This window comes from Dasypus novemcinctus, chromosome X (genome assembly GCF_030445035.2).
Source record: "Dasypus novemcinctus isolate mDasNov1 chromosome X, mDasNov1.1.hap2, whole genome shotgun sequence".
Lineage (NCBI taxonomy): Eukaryota > Metazoa > Chordata > Mammalia > Cingulata > Dasypodidae > Dasypus > Dasypus novemcinctus.
In genome coordinates this window covers 176,871,991-176,895,955 of record NC_080704.1, presented here as the reverse complement: position 1 = coordinate 176,895,955, position 23,965 = coordinate 176,871,991, and the positions used below count along the sequence as shown (strand labels likewise).

Here is a 23,965-nt window from a genome sequence, read left to right as displayed (position 1 = left end):
CATCAAGATGATGACATGAGTACTTTTTGTTTTAATTTTTATAAGGATCTCTATTTTCTATGTTAAGCATGTATTATTTTCATAATAAAAGCAATGGATGCCATGTGAAAAAAAACAAAAGAACCAAGAAACTAATAACTAAATCAGAAATTAAAGTGTGCGCATCACTAGCAAACTTAAGAGAAATGAAAAGACCTGTAAGAAAATGTGAATAACTGTACACCAACAAATTAGATAACCTATATAAAAAGGAATAAATCCCTAGAAACACACAAACTACCAACGCTGACTGAGAAAAGAGAGTCTGATCAGACCTATAACAGATAGAGATTGAATCAGTTATCAAAAATTTCTTTGCTGGTATGAATGTGAAATAGTTCAGTCATTGTAAAAACAGTTTGGAGTTTCCTCAAAAAGTTACATGTACAATTACCATAGGATTCAGCAAGAACACTCCTCGAATTATTTCTAAAAGAATGGAAAACAGCTACACACAAGTACACGTGCACACAGGTGCAGAGCAGCGCTACTCACCATAACCAAAAGGTGAAGGAACCCAAATGCTCATCAGCAGATTAACAGCTAACCAAACTGTGGTATATACACATTCGATAGAGTATTACTCAGGCATATAAAAGAATAAATGCTAGAGGGTGGCTGAAGCTGGAAAACCTGCTAAATGCAAGAAGTGGCCAATTGTGCGGTTCCATTTAGGTGATATATCCAGAATAGGTGAATCCCTGGAGAAAAAAAGCGGATTGGTGGCTGCCAGGTCCCGGGAGGGCGGGGCTGCTGTGTGGATGGGGAGGACCTGCTCACTGCCTAAAGGGGACAGGGTTTCTACTTGGGGACAAGAACGGGTCACGTGCCCTGCCGCCCCCCTGGGAGCGTGTTTGCGCAGGCGCACTGAGAGCCCACGCGGCCCAAAGGCTAAGGGGCGGCGCTTCCGTGAGGAAGGCTGAGTGCCTGGGGCAGGTGGAGGGAAGCCTGGTTCCCGCAGCTGTGAGGGAGAGGGAAGGCGCAGGCGCGGCAGCCATGCAGGCGGAGGACGAAGGCGCAGGCGCTGTGGGTGAAGCGGCCTACCCTGAAGGCCAGGGTGCCATGGGGGACCCCGACCGCCACGAGGAGCCTGTGGGTCCTGACGACCAGGGCGACCCCAGCGGCCCTGATGGCCAGGGTGGCCCCGGCCGCCCCGTCTGCCAGAGCATCCCTGCTGACTCCGAAGGCTCGGGGGTCGCCAGCGGCCCTGGCAGCCCCTGTGACCCCTGCGGCGCGGGAGGGGAGGGCGCTGCCGCCGGGGGTGCCCCCAAGCCACGCAGGGGGGGAGGTCGCTGCCGCAGGGGGTGTCCCGGGGTCTGGGGGAGACGCAGTGCCGGGGGCTGGAGGGGCAGGAAGCCGACTTCTGACCTTGTATCCTTTACAGGGGCCATGGGGGGCCAGGGCCGGCTCTAGGTGGAGGGGCTGCCGTGGGGGCCGGTCTGGGGGGCTTCCAGGGCGGATGGTGGAAGGGGATGCCTGAGGGCTGGAAGGGGGAAGGAGGCAGGCCTGAGCTGACAGGAGGGGGAGAGTGGGCCACTGCAGGAGAGCTTCCCAGGGGCCAGGTGGCCCGGGGCCCAGGCGAAGGCAGCAGGCGATGGTCCCTTAACCCCGCCTCCCCCAGCACCCTTACTGTGCCCTTCCGGTCTGCACTGGAGGCGGAGGTGGCCGGCAGGTCCCTGATGCCTGATATCCACCGCCAGGGGCAAGCGGTTCGGAGGATCACTGTGAATGGCAGCGTCCTGGCTGTGTGAGTTCTGGACGGGGCCGGCTGGGAGGGGGGCGGCGGGCCCATCTCACCCCGAGGAAGGTGGTCATGGAGACGGGGAGCCACCCCAGTGTGGGGTTCTCTGATGGGGTGTGGAGCCACGGTCCTAGGACAGGGGTCTCACCTTCAACTTGATCATTGCCCCTCACTTGCAGGAGATGGACTGTTGAAAACCTTGCCCTTCCCCGAATTTCCATCAATGCCTTCCTCAACGAGCTCTCCCTGATCATGTGGAACATCCAGCGCATTGGGCTCCCGTATCCGCAAAGCCTCGGCTAGGAGAAGAGACCCGAGACCTGATCTTGCATTCCTTCCCAGCAGCGCCTCCTTCCCTGGGGCTTGGGACCCCGGAGGGCCTGCCACTTGATTGTTGGCACCGAATGTGTGCTGGGGCACACTTATTTCATGTGGCGCTTAAATGTCTGTGAACTGCATCAAATAAAGCTGAGTTGCTATCCTTGTCTGAATTTCTTTTCATTTCCTGAACATCCACATTTTATTACCTAGTCTTCAGGTTGGAGGGGATGTTCTGGGATTCAGGTACGCAAGTAGTGCAGAGTAAGTAAGATGATTTAGAGAATGTAAAAGCAATTCTGTTCTGTCATTTAGCTTGAACTACTGTTAGTGCCTTGGAATGTTTTCTTAGTTCAATGATTAGATTTATATATTATATATGTAAAAATGATACTGTATCCTTGACAAAAGTTTAGCATTAATTTTCCCTGATTTTTTCACTTATATATGACTTAACCTCTTTCTAAAAATCAATAGAATGGATGCATAAAAAATACTTTAAAATCTAATTGTTGATTAATTTGTTTCCCATTTTTCGCTAATATAGGTAATTATTAAATGACATTCATGTATTATTTTTGCAGGAATGGCTATTTTCTTTAGATTCCTAGAGGTAGAATTATTCAGTTAAAATAATTTTCTATTTATTTTCAGAGCTCTTGGTATACAATATATAATTCTTGTCCAGAAGGTGAACCTCCCACCAGAAGACTGGTGATAGGGGTTGAGGAAGCCTAATAGGAGACGACCCTCTGTCGTCTCTCCCCCCATTCTGCCCCTTCTCCCTCTGACCCAGCCACACTGGGCCTCTAGTCCTTTTCTGAAGCACAGCAGGCCCGCTCCTGCCTCAGGGCCTTTGCAGTGGCTGTTGGCAGTCAGGCGCTCTCTTCCCCTAGGTTTCCACCTGGCTCACTCCCAGACCTCCAGGTCCTGATCAGACACCACCCTCTCAGTGAGGCCATCTTGGACACCCAATCGACAATGGTACCCACCTCCCCACCTGCCTGCCTCCCCCCACGTCATTGTACCCAAGCTCCTAGAGCAGTGCCTTCCTGCACAGAGTAGCTGGACACACTCACTCCTTCATCATGTCTCGCCAAGTTCCATTTCCTCGACCCAGAATGATCCAGGTCTGTCCCAGCCCCACCTTCACCCTCCTTTTACAGGTGTGGGTGTAAGAGGTAGGCAGGGAGGTGCCTGTGGCGGGAGATGCAACTGTGACAGGAAGGAGCTGCCAGACTTTAAGGAGTCCTGGGAGCAACTGAAGCCCTGGAGGGGGGTGAGCAGAGGGGGACGTGACCGGCCTCACAGCTTTGCAGGGTCCCTCTGCCTCCCCATTGAGCACAGGCTGAGGGGGCCAGGGCTGACGTGGGGAGACCAGCTATCCACGCAAGAGGAAACAGTGGCTGGGACCAGGGTGGGGAGAGTGGAGGTGTGAAGAAGTGAGCAGATTGTGAAGAAATCCAGAAGGTCGAGCCAACGTGAGGTGCTGATGGACTGGACATGGCTTTGGACCTCCCAGAGTCCTGGGAAATGGCCCTTTTCCACACAGAGAGAGCCCAGCTCCCCCATATCTCGATGGTTCTCATCTTTCACCCCTAAGCCCCTCCAATTACATAGCTTTTTTCTCTTCTACTCAGCCAGCTTGCACCGTCCTCCAAGAGGGGTCTGGCCTTGCTGTCTGCGATTCCTCATTTCCAGTCCCCCCTGACCTGCCCCTCTGCCTGCTGCCATCAGTTGTTCCTGTCCTGTCACTGAGATCTTCTAGGTACCATCACCTGTATAGAGAGCTCATGGACACTTCTAGGTGTATCCAGAGCAGGTGGGAGGAGATGTCTGTGGGTGGGAGTTGACCTGGGCCAGGAGGGGTCAGAACTCAAGAAGCAACACCCAGGATGGGCAGGCAAAGCTGGGTGCTATGCCAATTCTGTACACCTTCAACTTGATGAGCATGTGTGTGTTTGCATGCGTGTGCACCACGTGGAAGATGCACATATAGACATCTAATACATGCATGTAGAGCCACGTGTGTGTGTCTGGAGAAGCCTCAGGGGCTCAGTAATCCTGGCCTGTGCAGGAGACTGGTCTGACCTGCCCACAGCAGGCAGGTGAGTTTTAAAGGTACAGTTGGCTTTGTCTGTGACCATACATGGGTGAGGCCGATGGAGGGAGAGTGACCACTTCCCGCGCCAGTAACTGAGGAGAAGCCAGTGGGATTTGGAGTGCACTTGAGGAGGATGGGAGCCCCTCCCTGGGAGACTGCAGGAGGGGGCTTATGGACTGGGGGGCCTGGGCAGGAGCCGGGAAAGAAGCAGAACCACAGTTCTGGGAGGGCTTGCACCTGCACCTGCACCACCAGCAGACGTGGACCTTCCTTTCCTCAGAGCCTGGGGACAGGGGACGTCTCTTCCCTGGCGAGGAGCAGGAGTGGCATGACCAGAGAAGCCCTCGTGCCTCCTGGTCACTGCAGCATTTCAAGGCACTTGGCGCTCCATCTAGGGGTGCCCGACCCGGGGAGCACATGCGGTCTTGTGGGAGCTCGGCCTTCTGCATGGCCCCAGAGGAGGGACAGTGGGCAGCTAGGTGTGCGCAGGCCACGCCTCCAGGTCTCCAGCTTGGTGCCCAGGCCCAGGTGGGGGCCTTGGGAGCGCTCAGGGCAGAATGCAGAGGGGCAGGGGGGCCCAGGCAGAGCTGGCCGCTGGTCCAGGGGGCCCAGGACAGTTCGTCTCAGGGAAGGGACTCAAGGGGTGCTCGCCATAAAATCTGTCTCAACACTTTCCAAAGAGTTTGTAGCATAAAGCATTTAAATGCGGTGTAATTAAGGTAGAAATCAATAACCAAAAGAAAACTCAAAGTAGAGAATTTTCACATGAGCCTTTGTGTGGGGTTTTAAATGGAAGAATATAATTTGAGATCATTCTCTCTCCCAGTAAAAAATAGGGAAAATGGAATCCATTTTGTAACAATGACATTTTACTTTGCCAGGTCAAGGAACTGGAACCTCTGAGCAATTTCCTTTGTTGCAGCAAAGCCAGGACTTTTGAACCAAAGAAAGACCCCAAAGCGGCACTCCACAGTGATGGAGGAACAAATTTTTTATATGTAGGCCCAGGGAAGAGGCAATCTCCAAATTCTGAGCCCCGTTTTTCAGGTTCTTAGGTTTACATAGGATTTCAGGTGGGATCAGCATAACATTTCCTCATTGACTAATGTGTTGCTAGGTGATGTTTTGGAAGCTGGAGGGTTACAGAGGCAGAATGCAGCAGCAAGTTTGCAGGCTGATTTACAGAAGCAGGAGGGGGGGAGTCACTAGTTTGATATCTTTCTACTAGGCGATGTTTTCACAGGGTGATTTTCAGAAACAGGGGGCAGGAGTTAGTCACTTCACATTCTCCTGCAGGGCCAAGCCCTCACAGCCCGACCCACAGAAGCGGGGGAAGGCATGACTTGTTAGATATTTTTGCTAGGTTATCCTTTTTATTTCTCAACATTTCCCCCCTCTGATGCCCCTATGTACTTTTTATAAGGTGTCACTCATGCTAAGTGGAAAGACAACTTAAGGTATTAAAGTATCCTCCAATGCACAAGTATACTAGTAAGAACAGTGTTTTCTCAGCTACACTCCACTGTCTGGGAGCTGTAGCTGCCAGTCCAGTCCCAAACTGCCAGCCGAGCAGTCCTAAGAGGAGTAGGAACCAAAGAGAGGAGGAGTTCATCTAGTCGGGTGATGGCGATTCACGGTGGCTCTGGGTAATTCAGATTTTCAAGGGGCAGTCAGGTACAGGGTGAGTTGTCCAGTTGTTTTGTTTTTCATAGGAGTGTGCCCTTTTATCTCTAGTATGATGAATCCAAGGGCCAGTACCTGACACTTTGAGAGCAGTGGGGGTTGCAAGGATAGCAGGATGAGGGCCTGTCCAGTTTGGGTAGAGGCGCTCTTTCCAGGTTATTTTTTTACCCAAATGAGGTTTCCTAATGGCATGGGATCCTGAGACAGGACAGTTTTGTGGACTTGGGCTAGGGTGTTTTAACTGCTGGAGGAGAGAATCCTGGCCAGGTTTTCCTAGGAACCTGAGATTTCCCTTGAAGGTTTGAATAATTGGGGGTGGTTGTTTAACAGAATTTCAAAAGGTGAAATGCCTGAGGGTGCTTGGGTGCAGTCTGGCTTTAAGGAGGGCTAATGGGAGTAGATTTACTCACAGGAGGGCAGGTTTTCATTTTTACAGACCTTGGTTAGGGCTGTTTTGAGGGTTTGATTTCTGCATTTTACTTTCCCTGAGTTTTGAGGCCTATGTGCTGTGTGGATGTCTTACTTCATCCCTAACATTTTGCTAGCTCTTGGACAATGGCTGGCAGGAAAGCTGGGCCATTGCTGCTGCTTATGGATAAAGGCATCCCGTGCCGGGGAATTATCTGTCAGAGCGAAGCTTTAGTACTTTCCTTGTTTCTCAGTGTGGGTGGGAAAGGCCTTGACCCAGCCCGAGGAGGTGCACATTATTCCTAACAAGCACCTGTACCTTTGACCTGGCTTCACCTTGGCAGAGTCCATTGTTAAGTTCTTAAAGGGGCACCTCCTGCGTGTTGGAAGCCGGCCAGGGCCTGGGGGTCCTGGGAGGGGTCGCGTTCAGCGCAGGTTGGCCCCGGCTGCCAACAGTGGTGCACAGCGAGGTCGTCAGGCAAATGTAGCAGTGTTTTCTGAGCAGGGCCTTACAGCAGTTTTTCCCAGGTGGGCAAGCTGGTGGTATGGTCGAACCAGGGTGTACACGGCCCCCTCTGGCATGCACACCCTGCCATCTGCGAGGAGCCAGCCCCTTCTGGGGTCTGGTGTCCCTCCCCTTCCTTACCCACTCCTGCTTCCCCGGGGTGCAGTTCAGCCTTTCCGTGCGTTGTTTAAAAAGGGACAGGTGAGGCACCAGTGGTGGGGCTGCAGCTCGGGGACCCCCTTGGTTGCCTGTCCAGCCGCCCCTTCGGCCAGTGCATTTCCCCCAGCAACTGCATCCGTTTTCCTTTGGTGCTCCCGATAGCGATGGGAATATGGAGAAACATGGGAAAACTACAACTGGTGTGACATATACACTGGTTAGCAGCAATACTATAATTTTCTTGCATTAATGCCAAGCTCTACTGTGTTTATAAGGGAGGTGTATTGAAAAACAGTGCCAAGTGTATGCTATGGACCATGATTGGTGGTAATAGTCTGAGGATATTATCTCATAATCTGTAACCAATGTTCCACCAGGGTGTGGAGTTGTATGGGAAATCTACACATCTGCATGATTATTTTGCAAATTCACAATATGTTACAAACATACATTTAATAAAAACTATGGATTGGCGGGAAAATACACCAAATGTAAGATAAGGAATATAGTTGGTGGTTATAGTCTGACAATGCTCTGCCCAGTTTGTAACAAATGTTTCACACCAGTGCAAACAGTTGGTGGGGGGTGATGAATGAGACCCCTATGTGATTAGGTATGTTTATTTTCTACGTTCGCAATCTTTACTATATACTTATTCTTTATGTGTTTTCAGGTATGAATGATATACTTCAATTTAAAAAAAAGATGAGCACACAACAAGCAGACAGTGAGAGTAACAACGAGTGGGGATTAGTCGAAATAAAGAAATAAAATAAATCATTAACAAGAAAAAATTCTCTGCTATTGAAAGGGTGACAGGAAATAGTTTCATATACTTCTGGTTTCAAGAGGAACAACCACGTTGAGGGGCAGTTTTGTACAGGGATTTAAAAATCCAGATTCCCTTTAACCTCATGATTATGCTGGGAATTTACACGAAGCCTCTGAGTGTTGGCCCCTTTCCCGTCTCTCCGTGTGCTCCCCCATGATCTTGCCTTGTGTCGTGGTTTCCTGAGTTCCACATCCACACCTGCAGCCTAAACCACTCCCTAAGCTCCTGGCTCTTATCTTCACACTCAGCCTCTCCACGCGGGTGTCTAATAAGTGTCTCTAGGTAACTAATGTGTGGTAGAGACTTAATTGTCCCCAGTACTGGCTCTCCCTTTCCTGAACAATAGTATTCCTGCATGTTAGGAATACATGACTGCACATTTTCTGCAGCTTGATGTGTTCATGGGATTAGGTTCTGGCCAATGGCATTGTGTGGCAGGGAAGGCTACCGCTGCTAAGAAGTGCTCCTAACAAAGGTGTCCACTTGTCTTTATTATTCCCTCCCTTCTATTATTTCTTTTTTTCCCCTGGGGGTATTCATTCGCTGTTCTTTTTTCACGTGAGATGTCCTTGTTTCTCCTTAAGAAGGATGGATCATTGGTCTGCAACCTTCCTTCTTTTCCGATATACACATTTAAGGTCTAGATTGCCTTCTATGTGCAGCTTTAGCTGCTATTAGCTACCACGAGTTTTGAGGTATAACATTTTCATAATCATTCAGTTCAAACTTTATTCTAATTTCCACTGTGATTTCTTTTTTGAACTACAGGTTGTTTTGAAGTACAACCTTAATTTTAAGATATTTTGAAGTTTTCTGGTTACTCCTTTTCATTCTAGCCTCATTGCTCTCTGATCAGAGAACATATATTGTATATTTTCTTTACTTTGCAATTTGCTTTATGTCTTAGCACACGGTTCGTTTTTGTAACTGGTCCATGCACATTTTAAAGAATATATTGTACAGTAGTTGGGTGCAGAGTAATTTTGGGTAAGCATATTTATTGCATTGGTCAACTTTCGCTATCCTGAATTTTTTGTATGCTTGTTTTCTCAGTTACTAAGAGAGGTATGCTAACATAACATAAATTAACATAACATAAATAGGAATTTATCTGATTGTCCATTTAGTTCTGTAATTTCTTGTTTTTGAAAGGGAAATTAATGAAATTTAAAAACGTATAGATTATTATATGTATAGCAACATGGCAGTTCCCCAAAAACTTAAATGCGAAATTATCTTATGACTCAGCAAGTCCACTCTCAGGTGTATATATCCAAAGATAGTGAAAACAGGGTCTCAAACATATGCTCGTACCCCCGTGTCGTCAGCAAACTTATTCACAAGAGCCAAAAGTGCAAACCAGCCAAGCGTCCACCCATAGATGAGGGGGTAACAGAAGGCAGTACCTACATACAACAGAGTATTATTAGGCCTTCAGAAGGAACGCAATTCTGAGACACGTTGCAACATGGACAAACCTTGAAAACAATAAGCTCAGTGAAATAAGCAAGGCGCAGGACAATTAGGGTACGATGTCAGTGATATGAAATATCTAGAAATAGAAAATTTGCATAGTGAAACAGTAGATTAGAGGTTACTAGAGGATGGGGAGAGGGGGAAGGAGGAGCCTTTGCTTGGTGAATATACACTGTTTATAAATAAAAACTAATAAACACAAAATGACAGAGAGAAAAATGGCAATGTCGTAGTGTGACAGGCTTTGGCACACAGGGCTGGGTGAGCAGTGCATGTTCCCTGCAGTGCCTTGAACTGGCTGTTGTTCATTTCTTCAGCAAATATTTAATGAGAGCTTCTCTATGTCAAACATTATTCTAGGGACTGGGGATGCTACATTGAACAATGACTAAATCTCTGCTCATGGAGTTGACACTGTAGTGAGGGAAGACAGAGAAGTAATAAATCAGTAAAACCATCTGGAGTCAGAGGGTGAGCAGTATAGCAAGTTTGGGGTATGAGGATTACTATTTTCTATAGAGAAAACCTCTGGTTGGGCGAGTTTGAGCAGAGACTTCCAGGAAGAGGGAAAGAACCATGTGGGAGAAGAAAATGGCATACGCAAAGGTGCTGAGGAAGCATGAGCTTTGTGGATAGCAGAGTGCAGTGGGGTGAGGAGGCTGGCGAGTGCCAAGTGGCGGGTTACGCGAAGAGGTAGAGGGGAGCTCCAGCCCAGAAAAGCAAGCATCTGTCTATGAGCTGGACTAAGGTGCTTCCTTTGTGCCAGGCCCTGGCTGAGTGCTCTATGTCTACCCAATCCTTGCCTTTTCTCTGGAGTTTGCACCACTTGAGCTGGCTCTCAACAGCTCCTACTAACACCTGAGGCATGTGGCACGATGGACAGAGCAGAGCCCTGGGTGGTGGGCTGGCAGGGCCTTGGTCAAGCTCTTCCACCAAGATGCTCTGTGACCCGAGTGCTCTAGCTGCTGGGCCTCAGTTTCCCCACCTGCTCCATGATGCCCTTCTAGCTCTGAGCTTCTAAATCTGTTTCCACCAGTTGCTGCTACTTCCCTTTCCGTTCATCTGAACAAACGCCTAAGTCCAGAGATTCCTCACTTAGACTTACAGCTGAGTGGCAGGGCACTGAGCTCAGTCAGCAGGTGAGGTTTCATTCTCCCCCTGCCAGGAACCACGGAGACCCCGAACAAGTCTCCTAAATTCCCAGAGCTTTGGGTTCATCTTCTGCAGATGCCCTAACCCTTCTGGACCCAGGGGTTCTGATGGCGTGATCCCACCCTGGCAGGAAGTGGGGTGCAGGGCAGTGAGCATGGCCTGCCCCTTGCACCCTGCTTTGTGGTCTGTTCTGTTAGGAGGCAGCTGACATCGGTTTAAAGCTGCTACTTACATAGAAAAGTCTGACCATTTGAGAACTCTGTGACAGGGCAGAGCAGGGCAGGGCAGGACAGACGGCAGGTGTCTAGGAGCAGAAGGACAGGGTGACCCACTCCTGCTCCTTTCACCCTCCTTAGCCCCACCCATTCCCACAGGGGAGCAGAGGTGACAAGTGATGAAAGCAGGGTCTCTGCGGGGCACTGGCCTGCCTCTCCTGCCCCACATTCCGGCCCTCGCTCTCAGCACCTCTCCCGAGGGGTCTCTCCCCACTGCCCCATTGCTCCTTAAGTCTAGCTCCAGTCAGGACACGGGCCTGTCCTGCGACTTGATGGATGTGGGGGTTGCTATCAGTATCCCCATTTTGCAGATGGGGTCTGAGTCCCTGGGAGGTGCTGTTTTTCAATTGCAAGCTTTAGCCCTTGGTGCCATAGTCAGGAATAACCCCTCGTCTCCTGATCTACAATCAGCTCTTCTTTCTCCCGCGTCAGGGTTCACGCCGTCCTTCCTCCCTAAACGCCCCACGCACTTTGAAGGTGCCCTGCTGCCCTGTTCTCGGCAGCCCTCCAGAGCGATTCCCCCTGTTCCTTCAGCGTCCTCAGTAGTTGGGGAGGTACATTCTGGTCCCTGCTCAGGGGACGCTCTGCAGGATGTGCCGCTGACAACTGGGGGAACGGGGCCTCCCTGTGTCCGTCCTGATCCCGCCTCTAGCCCACTGTTATCTAACAAGACTTTTGGTTCCCGCAGTTCTCAAAAGCAGTGATGATTACAGTGCCCCATTAGGCCCTAGGGGCAGGTTCTGTCTCAAAGCTGTGGTCTGTAAGGGGACATGCCAAAGGCAATGACACGGACAGAGAGAAGGCGTGACACACAGGGACAGAAATAATTCTAACAAAGACCGGGGGAGACAGAAGGTATGACAGGATGAGCTTCACAGACAATGACACAGAAAGAGAGTGAGATAGTGTGTGAGAGTGAGACCAGGAATGTTTCTAAACAAAGGAGAGTGACTGAAAATGTTAGAGACAGAACATGACAGAGAGTTTGATTCAGAGACAGTGACAAAGACACTCTGTGGCATAGTGAGACCAAAATATGGTGTAACAGAGATAAGGTGTGACAGAGTGTGACTGAGATATTGATAGAGTTGACACTGGAATATAACAGAATGTGTGACAGAAATAATATGACAGGCATGCATGTAATACAGTGAATTAAGAGTGTGGGAAAGAATGAATCTGATAGAGTAATAATGAATAAGTTTGAGGTGTGACACATTGAAAGAAATTGAGTGAGACAGAGCGTGCCTCATGGTGAGTTTGAGAAAGACTGTAAGAGATAGGGGTGACAGAGGAAAATTATTCCAGAAAGTGCATCAGACAACAAGAGAATAAGCAAGAGTGTGAAAGAGACAGTGTGGTGACAGGGAGGATGTATCAGGGACAGTGTGAAAGACAGGGTGACTGAGTGAGTTTGAGAGAAAGTGTGACACAAATAGTGTGTGAGGGAGAGAGTGAAACAGGGAGTGTGACAGAGTTTGTGAAAGTGTGACATGGAGCGACTAAATAAAAATGTGAAACAGGAAGTGTGGAAGCAGAAGAGAAAATGAAAGAGGGAGTAAGCGAGAGATAATCTGATAGATGGGAGAGACATTAGGTGACAGCGTTTGACAAAGCTATAATCTGACAAGAATAGAGTATGACAGAAAGAGAGAGATTGGAGAGGTACACAGAGACGGTGATCATGTTGCAGAAAGAAAATGTGATGCAGAGAGAATGACAGAGTATGTGACAGGAAAAAATATAAGAGAGAATGTATGACAAGGAGAGAACCAGACAAAAAAGGAGCATACAGTGAGCCTGAGAAAAAGCAGGCAGCAAAAAGTGAGTTTAATACAGAAACAATAGCAGAGATGGAGTCTGAGAAAGTTAAGGTTTGACATAGAAAGAGTGTGACGGAGGGAGTTTGAGAGAGACAGGGTAATAGTGTATGTGACAGAGATAAGGTGACACAGAGAATTGTGACAGAAAATAGATCAGACAGCAAGAGTGTAACAAAGAGTGGGAAAGAGAATGTGTGACAGAGAGGATATGACAGGGAGAGAATGTAAAACAGTGTAGTAGAGAGTATGAAGGAGAGAGTGATAGAGATGGAGTTTGATAGGAAAACAGTACAGAGACTGAATATAAGACAGTGTGACATATCAATTATCCAGGAGATACAGTGAGACCAGGCAAGAAATCTGACCAAGATATCTTAGCCTGTGTGATATGACAATGTGTGAAAGAGACTGTGACAGAATTAGACCAAAGAAATGAGCGGGAAACAGCTGTGACTCAATCATATAGGCTCCTGTCTACCATATGGGAGGTCCTGGGTTCGGGTCCCGGGTCCTCTTTGTGAAGGCAGGCTCGCCCACATGCCTCGGAGAGCTGCCGGCATGGGTTCCGAGGAGCACTGCTAGGCCTGCAAGTACAGTGCAGCGACGAATCAGCAAGGTGACACAACAAAAGGGAGACAAGAAAGAAAAAAAAAACACACACACGCACAGAACAGCAGGGAAGGAATGGACCCAGAGAGCAGATAACAAGCAAGCTGCAAGGGGCAGGGGGGAGATAAATAAAAATAAATACAGACGCAGGAGAACGCACAGCGAATGGACAGGGGGAGCAAGCAGCAAGCAAAAAAAAGCTGCAGGGGGTGATAAAAAAGCAAAGATAATGAATGTGTGTGTGTGAAGTGGGTGACAAACATGATCTGAAAAAGACTGTGAAAAAGATAGAGTGATAGTGTTTAAAAATATGACAGGGAATGAATCTGACCAAAAAGAATGACAAGGTGTGAGGGTGTGACAGGAAGAGTGTGAAAGAGGACGAGTGTGACAGACGTTATTTGGTGAAGAGATGACAGAGTGTGACAGGCAGCCTGAGAAAAGACCAAGACCAAGGTAGCATGACAGTGTTGGAGAGTGCAACAGGCAAACCATCTGACCAGGAGCTCGAGTGTGACTGGGAGTGTGTAAAAGAGTGACTGGATGGAAACAATTTGATGAAGACGTGAGAAAGTGTGCGATAGAGTGTGTGGCAGAGAGTGCATGAGAACGTGAGAAGGAACGGATCTGCAAGTGGAAGGCGACACCCTGGGTCAAGGTCCATCTTAAGCCCCAACCCTTCCCTTAGCTGGGCTGTCCCAAGATCCAGGTGGGCAGTCGGGAGTTAGCACGTCCCCTTGGCCCTCCCACCTAAGCCACATTCTTCCAAATCAGCCTTAGAAAGAAGTGATATTTTTGTTGAAACATGTCAGAGACTCATTTTCAGACGGGAAGCTGACCACTTTGAAAGGGATGAAAAAGGAGTCCACGGCAGGTGTGAGTCGAAGATATTAGTGAACTCCTTGGAAAGCAAATGATTCAGCTTGTCCAAATAACGAAGCCACGCATTTTCCTCAGGAGGAAGCAAAGGGGAGGATCAAGCCCTGTTGGCTAACCCTTCAAACTAAAACCCTCTGCTCACAGCTCCACCTTTGCTCCCCCACAGGATAAACTGGAACAGAGCATTTGTTTTGTCTCCCGTAATTGATTGCGAGGCTTGAAGTCCCACTTAGCTTTGTACAAGGGCATGTGCAGATCTCGCTAATCTTGCTGCCCATTACTCAGAGAACCTTTTTAATTGCTCGCTTTCTTCTCATGTTAGCTGCTCTTGTCAGAGTCTTAACAGAAAGAGTCCCTGAGGAAGCACAGATTGTACTTACAATCTCAAATCAGAAACCTAAGGAACTAGTAAAAGAAGAGCGCACAAATTCAAAACTATCAGAAGAGAGAAATAATAAAGATTAGAAGAGAGATGAATGAAATTGACAATAGGAAAACAATGGAGAAAATTTAAAAAATCATAAGTGGACTATTTGCAAAGATCAACAAGAATTGGCAATTTTTCATCCAACGAATGAAAAAGGTTGTTGATGTGGGAGTGGGGGGTGGTGTGTGGGGCATGTGGAAACCTCTTATATTTTTTGTGATCTATGTACATTAAAAAAAAGACAATTTAGTAAAAAAATAAAAAATAGAGTAATACATAAAAAGCCTAAATGGTATTACGTATAGATGATGACATGAGAATTTTTAGTTTAATTTTTATAAGGTTCTCTATTTTCTAGGTTAAGCACACATTATTTTCAGTATAAAAGCAATGGATGCCTTTTGAAAGAAACAAAAACAAAAAGAAGGAAAAAAAGAAACTAATGACTAAAATCAGAAATGAAAGTGGGGGTATCACTACCAAACATAAGAGAAATAAAAAGGACTGTAAAAGAATAATGTGAATAAAAAAAAAAAAAAAAAAAAAAAGAATAATGTGAATAACTCTACACCAACAAATTAGATAACCTATATATAAAGGACAAATCCCTAGAAACCCACTAACTACAAACACTGACTGAAAAAAGAAAGTATGATCAGACCTATAACAAATAGAAACTGAATCAGTTATCAAAAACACCTACTTTGCTGGTGGGGATGTGAAATAGGTCAGTCACTGTAAAAACAGTTTGCCAATTCCTCAAAAAGTTATATAGACAATTACGATATGATCCAGCAATAACACTCCTCAAATTATACCTGAAAGAATCAAAACCAGCTACTCAAACTAAATATGTACACACAGTTTCATAGCAGCACTAGTCTCCGTAACCAAAAGGGTGAAACAACCCAAATGTCCACGAGAGGATTATCAGCTAAGCAAACTGTGGTATATACACATACGATAGAGTATTACTCAGGCATTTAAAAGAATAAATGCTACAGGGTGACTGAAGTTCAAAAACATGCTAAGTGGAAGAAACGGCGAGTTGTGTGATTCTGTGTATATGATATATCCAGAATAGGTAAATCTATGAAGAAAAAAGCAGATTGGTGGATGCCAGGTCCGGGGGTGGCGGGGGCTGGTGTGTGGATGGGGAGTGACTGCTTCCTGCCTAAAGGGCACAGGGTTTCTATTTGGGGATGATGAGGGTGTTTGGGACATTCCCAACACTGTGAGCTTATTAAATGCCATGTCAACTGTTTGCTTTAGAAGAGTTAATTTTTTGTTGGGTGACGTTCACCTCCATCTTAAAAGCACAGGAAACAAACAAGTAAATAGAAATGTAAATGTTTAAGTCTACCTTTCAAAATCTATCCTAAGAAAATAACCTTCCGTGCAAAGACCTATAAACAAGAATTCAGTTGAATCATTACCTCCAATAAGGAAAAAAATGAAGACAATTTAAAGTATTCAACAATTACCTTATAATGCCTCTTTACACATCCATTCAATAGTGTTTTTGAAAATTTTTGGCAAGAGGAAAAGCCATAAACTCAGTGAAAAAGAATGCAGGGAAAAATTTAATCCTAAACTTTCAAAACAGTAAACATTATCTAAGATTGTTATGCATTTAATGTCTTAATATAATTATAAAGGTAAGAAGACGTTGAGTGCAGTTAATGCCGAATGACAGGGCACAATTGATTTTCATTTCCTTACATATCCTACATTGTTTTCATTACCTTGTACCACCCTGAGTATCTGAATCTCAGAACCTCCTGTCCAACCCAAGGGATAAAGGGAAGAAAATCTGGGCGAGCTGTTGCTGAAAAGAACCTCGGATATGGAAGAGAGTTAACTCAGTTTTATTTGCTGCAGTAACAACCACTTAGACTCGCTTTTCTTCCTGCAACTGGGGAACAAAACAAGAGTCCAACAACTCACATAGGCGAAAGAATTTGACTGAAAATGTGAAGTGGCCCAGACTCCAGGAATCCATGCCCCAGAGAAGGAAGCTTTGCCTGGGAAGGGACGCAAGGTGAGGCTTCAGGCCCCCTTTCCGCGTGGACACCTGGTAGGAAACGGAGGCCTGACGAGCTTCTTGGTCCGCACCAGCATGACACGCTTCCGCAGGAAGGAGGCGGCAGGAACGTGGAGTAGCGCACAGTCTTCCAAAATCCATCTGCTAAAAAAGAGGGGAACAAAAGAAAATCAAATCCAAAGGTAAATTCTCCCCTAGGCCCGGTGCACCATGCCTGGTCTTTAGAACTCCCTTTTAGTGTCTCTGGGTCTCCAGGAGAGTCATCCTTCGGGTGAGACTGGCCCTGCACCAGGCTGCCACCCCACCCCCATGCCCGGCTGCCCCCCTCGCCCCCATCTCATCCCCCACCCCTGCCATCGCCACCCCAGGCCCCTTCCAGAACTGACACCACCAGGAAGCGGCCGGTCACAGAGAGCTCCACCGGAATCGCCTGCAGGGGAAGTCCTTGGGAGGACATCAGGGACCTGCGCACACTCTCCGCCTGCTCGTAGGATGTGAACGGCCCTTTGAGGGTGCTGGAGGAGATCTGGTTAAGGCACCAGCCTGGACCGAATATGCCTGGGCCCAGGCCTCCTTGTGCCCCTAGGCCAGCCTTCCTCCCCCCTCAGGCCTGTGCCCACGTGACCCCCTGGCCCACCTCCCTGTCCAATCCCTCAGGTCAACCCTTGGGTCATCTCTGCCTGCCCCCGCCCCCCTGCACCCCAAGCCTAGCTTTCTCCTGCTCCCCACTCAGGCCTTCCACCCCTCCCCCCCCCACACACACACCTCCTCCGGCCACTCTGGCCTTCCTCCCGCCCCTCCCTCCAGCCAGTCCCTTCCAGCCGCCCCCAGCCGGCTATGATCTCCTTTCTGCACTCCCTGGGTGCCCCGATCACCCTGCCCGACCTCGCTCCCAGAGTGAGGGGTCCCTCTCCACTGCCCTGATGGCCCCTCCTCAAGGATACAATGTGCACAGTCGCCTTGGCGAAGCACCAGAAGCACCCGACTCCAGAGCACGAGATGCGGGCGCGCCCGGGCCAGCGCCTGCACCTGCAGCGCCCACGACTCCCGCCCTAATGGCGCCGCCAGGGCCCCCGGGGCCCCGGGTTCCAGCCTGCCGACTGCTACCTCCGGCACTTCCAGGTCCGCGAGGGCCACTTGCGCCACCGGCCGCGTCCTCTTCCCCGGCCTCCATGGCCTCCACTCGCCCGCCTGCCTCTCGGAGCCCTCAGGACACGCGTCTCGCTTGTTCGTCTGCCTCGAGGGACTGAGCTGCTCTCCCGAAGCTCCGCCCCCTTGGGCCCTGTCCTGGGGTCTCTCAGTGCGCCTGCGCAAACAGCCTCCTGGCCAGGCTGCAGGGCACGTGACCGCTTCCCGCCCAACCTACCGCAGGCTCCGGAGTCCCTGCCCGCTGCTGGCGCTGAGCCAACACCCACCGACCTGGCCCATCGCACATTCAACAATTCTCTGGCCTGAGCAGCAGGACTGTGTCCAGTGGTGGCCCCAGGTCGACACGGGCGACCTCTCAGACTTGCAGACCACAGGGCAGGTTGGAGAGGCAGGGACTAGAGTGGGGATGTAGGACCTGTCCACAAGGCGAGGACGGACGAGGCGCAGCAGGGCGAGGGACAGTGCCTGCCAAGACTGCTGGGACGATGCCCAAGGCAGCCTCTCCTGGACCGGGCCCCTAGGCCCCCACACTTCCTTTCAGCCAAGCGCTCTACCTCACCCAACTCTACTCTGTTGATAACAACACTTACCGCCACACACCCCATCGCTGATGTACCGAGGAGATGTAAAAGTAAAAGATGACCCGAGAAGGGCAGGAGCTCATGTCTATACAGTGCTGAAAAGGACCGAAGCACATCCCTATCATTTCATTTAATCATTTCATTTAATCACCCCAGCCCCATGAGCCAGGTTGATCACCCCTCTTGCCCCACAGAGGAGGAAGGGGAGGCAGCCAGTGTCAAGACCCTTTGCATGGGGTCACCAAGCTAGGGGGTGAGCTACTTGGAGAGCTTCGTGGAGAAAATGGCAGTGGAGGCCCCCAAATGGAAATGCCTTCAATATTTGGAAATCTCCTGTGATCGGGCTTGCGACTCTGAATGTGGTCCTTGCACTGGCACCTTCTGCGTAAAATGAAGCCTCTCCATTTTCGGGACTTGGAGTTGTCCTGGGTGGTGCTTCAGGGACAATTATTGGATATTGTAGATCCTCCCAGGGCCCACTGGATGGAACGTGGGAGAGTATGGGCTATGATGTGGACCATTGACCATGAGGTGCAGCAATGCCCAGAGATGTACTTACCAAATGCAATGGAGGTGTCATGATGATGGGACAGAATGTTGCTGTGGGGGGAGTGGTGGGGTGGGGGCGGTGGGGTTGAATGGGACCTAATATTTTTTTAATGTAATATTTTTAAAAAATGAATAATAAAAAATAAAAATAAACACACACACACACACACAAATGAAGCCTCTCTTCCTTTAGTAATCTCAACAGTTCCATAGTAGAATATCAGTAAGTCCACTCTAATTCTTACTCTATTCCTCCATCCTGTGGACCCTGGGAAGTTTATGTCCACTCCACCTTTATACAGAGAGGGGGCTGAGATTCCACATGGATGATGGATGCACTTCTCCTGCTTGAAGTTGTAGGCACTCTTGGCTCCCTGCTGTGGCGGTTGACCTTCTTCACCTCCCTGTTAGCTGGCTGGGGTAAGTCCAATGAACCAGAGGGTAGGAGTTGCAAGTCTGCTGAGACTTAGGGCTAAGCTGTCACATGGACATTCCAGAGATTGAAGTCTCCTGAGTATACACCAACCCCAGCGCCAACCACAGGTTCAGTAAAAGTGACAGAAGAGGCATGTGTAGGAAGGTCATTGATGTGGAGAAAGTGGCCACAGTAATTGCTGAGGGCAGGGAGAGGGAAGGGGAGATGTGATGTGGGGGCATTTTGGGACTTGGAGTTGTCCTAAATGACATTGCAGGGACAGATGCTGGACATTATATATCCTGCCACAACCCACTGAAAGGACTGGGGGAGAGTGTCAACTATAATGTAAACTAGTATCCATGGGTGCAGCAGTGCTCCAAAATGTATTCACCAAATGCAATGAATGTCCCACAATGGTGAAAGAGGCTCTTGATGTGGAAGGAGTGGGGTGAGGGGGTTGGGGGGTATATGGGAACCTCTTGTATTTCTTGAAGGCAACATTTTCAAAAAAATGGAGGGATCATAGAATCAAAAAAATAAAAGTACATTTAAAAAATTTTTAAAAATAATAAAGAAGCATAGCTGAATTTTGTCAAATGCCTATTCTGCATCTATTGAGATGGCCATGTGGTATTTTCCAGTTGTTCTGTAATGTAGTGTAGTGATCTGGAGCAGTATATACCCCAGAAAAACACGTTCTTAAAGTTAATCCACTCCTGTGGGGGTGAACCCACCGTGAGTACAACATTTTGATGAGGCTACTTCAGTTACGGTGTGACTCACCTCATTCAGGATGGATCTTAATCCTATTCCCGGAGTCCTTTATAAAGAGATGTAAGACAAAGAAAGAAAGGCATGGAAGCAAGAAGCTGAAAGAAACAAAACCTGGAAGAGAAGAGAGAGACCAGCAGTTGCCACCACGTGCCTTGCCATGTGGCAGCCGAGCCAAAGGTCAGGGAGAGCCAAGTGTTTGTTAAGGAACATTGCTTTGATGATGCCTTGATTTGGACATTTTCCTGGCCTCAAAATTTTAAGCTAATAAATTTCATTCATTTCAGCCAAAAAAATAAAAAATAATTCTCTCAGGCCTCTCCAGATGTGCCGAGTCAGGACCGAGGGCCGGTCCGGCAGTGCCCCTGCCTGAGGGCCGCCGAGTTTCCAGCCCCACGAACGGCCACTGTCTGCTCCCAGCACTGGTTACATTTTACTGCAGGCCCGCACCTGTGCTGGAGAGCAGTGACAAAAACAGTCTGCACTTGTACTGGCTGAGCAGGCCTGGCGTCTTCAACTCTCCCCTCATGTCACCTCACAGGGGCAAGAGAGACGAGGTGGCCGTGGCCTTGCCCATTGTCCTCAGCCACTGAGAAACCGAGGCCCTGTCCTGTCAACCCCCAGCCCCCTGCCTGGCCACCAGGGCTCTGCTACCCACCCTCAGTGCCCTGGAAGTTGCCCCCACAGGGCCGGCGGAGCCTTCCTGACCCCAGACGGGTGAAGCTGAGCCGCACCTGCTCGGGGCCTGGTGGCGGGCACCCATCGTGCGGGGGCTGCGGCTCAGCAGCCGCTTACCCCAACCCCCCACGCGCCTTCCTTGGGCCACCTGACTCTGCGGTGCAACCTGAGGGACTGCTAGAAATGTGGGGTGGTGTGTGTGCAAGATGAACAGCACATGTCTCCAGAGAAGGAAGCCCTCCGAAGTCGACCCTGAAGTGAGCGACGTGCTCTCCAGCCGCTCCCAGGCGCTTTGCTTCTCTATGACAGGAATCTGCAAACCTCATCTCCCCCCAAGACGCCCGCTGGTAAAGCACAGACGAGGCCCAGCTGCAAGTCCGCTCACAGAGCACCTGCCCACTCTCGGCAGACCCCTCATGGAACCTAAGGGGTGGGCCATCCTGGTGGGGTGCGGGGCTGGCCGCCTGGAGGCGTTTCCGGGGAAGGCCCCCGTGTGGGGTGGAGAGCTGTGAATGTGTGAGCAGCCAGGCACCCTGCTCTGGAGGGAGTGGAGAGAAGAGCCCTTGCCTTCTCTGGCACAGTGTCGGCATGCACTGGCACGGAACTGCCATGCCCTAGCCGAGGATGGCCATAGATGAGCATGGAGCTGGTGGAGGGCAGCAGAGACCTGGGAGGCGCTAGCATGGAGTTGGTGTGTCGGCACAGAGCTGCCGGGGGCCAGGACAGAACAGGCATGTGCTAGCACAGAGCTGCCATGTGCTAGCATGGATTTGGCATGTGGGAACATGGAGTTGGTGTGCACTAGCATGGAAATGACATGCAGTAGCATGAAGCTGGAGAAGGCTCTCATGGAGCGGGCATGTGCATGCCTAGAGCTGGCTGTGCTAGCATGGAGCTGCTGGGTGCTGGCATGGAGCTGCTGTGTGCTCGCATGGAGTTGGTGTGCACTAGCATGGAGTCGGCATGTGGTAGCATGGAGCCGGAGAAGGCCTATAGGGAGCTGGCTTGTGCTAGCATGGAACTGATATGTGCTAGCATGGAGTCGGTCTGTGATAGTATGGAGTTGGCCTGTTTTATCAGAGCTGGTGAAGTCTCACATGGAGCTGGCATGAGCTAGCCTAGAGCTGGCTGTGCTGGCATGGATCTGCTGTGTGCTCGCATGGAGTTGGTGTGCACTAGCATGGAGTCGGCATGTGGTAGCATGGAGCGGGAGAAGGCCTATAGGGAGCTGGCTTGTGCTAGCATGGAACTGACATGTGCTAGCGTAGAGTTGGTATGTGATAGTATGGAGTTGGCATGTGGTATCAGAGCTGGTGAAGTCTCACATGGAGCTGGCATGCAGTAGCGTGGAGTTGGAGAAGGCTTGCATGGAGATGGGGTGCACTAGCACGGAGCTTACATGTGCTAGCATGGAGCTGGCATGTACGATGACTGCCACTGCCCTCTGCTCTGGTCCATATTCTGAGTTGAGGGGATGCTGCCTCCCACTCGCATGCATGCAGTCAGGAATTCTCTCTCATTCTGGTAGAGGGAAAAATCCGGGTACATCAACTGGTTATCATGTCAGTTTGCACAAAGCTTTTAAGCAGTGTGAGCCTAGGTTTCCTTAAAAATTTTTGCCCCTAGGGTTGGGTAGCAATGTAATGAGACCCTGCACATAAAACGTCAAGCTCAATGTGGATACTCCAAAAATAAATGCTCACCATCCCCACCTGAAAACCAGGCTCTGCACTTCCCACGTGGACAGAAAGACACACGTGACCGTGAAATGAATCTGGGAACGTGTGCCTGCATTAGCAGCCTTGCCTCCATCCATTTGCCTTGACTTCTGCGAATGCTCTCATTTTAAAAGCTTGATATTTATTTAGATATTTATTTTCACCATAAACATAGCCCATACAGAGATCTTTGCTTTTCCTCTGTAAACACAGCAAATGCCCGAGGAGAGTGGAATTCCAACCTCCCAGGTCAGAATGAGTTATTACTATCATTTTGTTTTTTTTGCAGAAATCTATGATATCGGTGCCTGATGCCATCACATCACACCCTAATTTGGGGGAGGGGCGGTACTGCTATTGTGTGATGGAAAGCAGGTCACAATATGACAAGACGATGGGTGAAGGGGTCCTTGTGGGGTAGGTAATAAAACCCTACTCACACCTTCAGAATGGTGCAAGCTGGAAAGGTGCAAGTCCAAGCATGAGGGCCAAGGTCAGTCTTACAGAACTAGACAGTAAGGTCTACTGAGTGCTAAACTGTCACTCCCCGGGGCGGAACTTTTGGACAGTCTCAGGCAACCGGGGGAGAAAATTCTCATAGAATTTTAGGGACCTAGCGACATGATCAAGTTCTGCATACGATCAAAGACATCAGTCCTTACCAGTCAGCATCCCTCTTGCACACACAGGAAAACTGAGGCTCCAAATGTTACCTGCCTTCCCCCGAGCACACCTGATAAAGACCAAAGCCTAAGATAGTGTGTCTCCTTTGCCAGTTTTTCCAGAAGAGAGAGAATTGTGAGATGTGTCTGAGACAACAAGGTCAAGTGTCCTTAATGGTGATACCGGTGAGGGCCGTCAGGTGGGTGGAGAAGGACCCTGCAGACGAGCGTCCTGCCAGCAGCTGAGACCAGACAGGCTCACAGATTTCCCAGGAAGGGCATGCTGAAACCCTGGCCCCTGTCTTGACGCCTTCTTAACGAAAATAATATTTCTTTTTTTTTCCTTTCAATTATTTTATTCTATTTCATTTCTTTCCATGTAAATATTTATTTATTTTTATTTATTTTTATTGAATTTGTAATAATATTACATTAAAAATATATATATATATGAGATCCCATTCAACCCCACCACCCCACCCCACCTCTCCCCCCCCCAGCAACACTCCTTCCCATCATCATGACACATCCATTGCATTTGGCAAGTACATCTTTGGGCACCTCTGCACCTCATGGTCAATGGTCCACATCATGGCCCATACTCTCCCCAATTCCATCCAGTGGGCCCTGTGAGGATTTACAATGTCCGGTGATTGCCCCTGAAGCACCATCCAGGGCAACTCTTTGTCCCAAAGATGCCTCCACCTCTCATCTCTTCCTGCCTATCCCCATACCCATCAGCCACCATGTCCACTTTTCCCAATCCAATGCCACCTTTTCTATGTGGACATTGGATTGGTTGTGTCCATTGCACCTCTGTGTCAAGAGGAGGCTCAGATTCCACATGGATGCTGGATGCAATCCTCCCACTTTCAGTTGTAATCACTCTAGGCTCCATGGTGTGGTGGTTGTCCTTCAACTCCATCTTAGCTGAGTGTGGTGAGTCCAATAAATCAGGTTGTAGG

At 49.2% G+C, this 23,965-nt stretch overlaps 1 protein-coding gene across 1 annotated transcript; it reads left to right on the top strand.

Annotated features, from left to right (window-relative positions):
* Positions 1-1,035: 1,035 nt before the first annotated feature.
* LOC131277148 (EKC/KEOPS complex subunit LAGE3-like) lies at positions 1,036-2,083 on the top strand. Its single transcript, XM_058291157.1, has 3 exons — positions 1,036-1,343; positions 1,661-1,786; positions 1,960-2,083. The coding sequence occupies exons 1-3, from the start codon at positions 1,036-1,038 to the stop codon at positions 2,081-2,083; spliced, it is 558 nt and encodes a 185-aa protein (XP_058147140.1).
* The last annotated feature ends 21,882 nt before the right edge of the window (positions 2,084-23,965 follow it).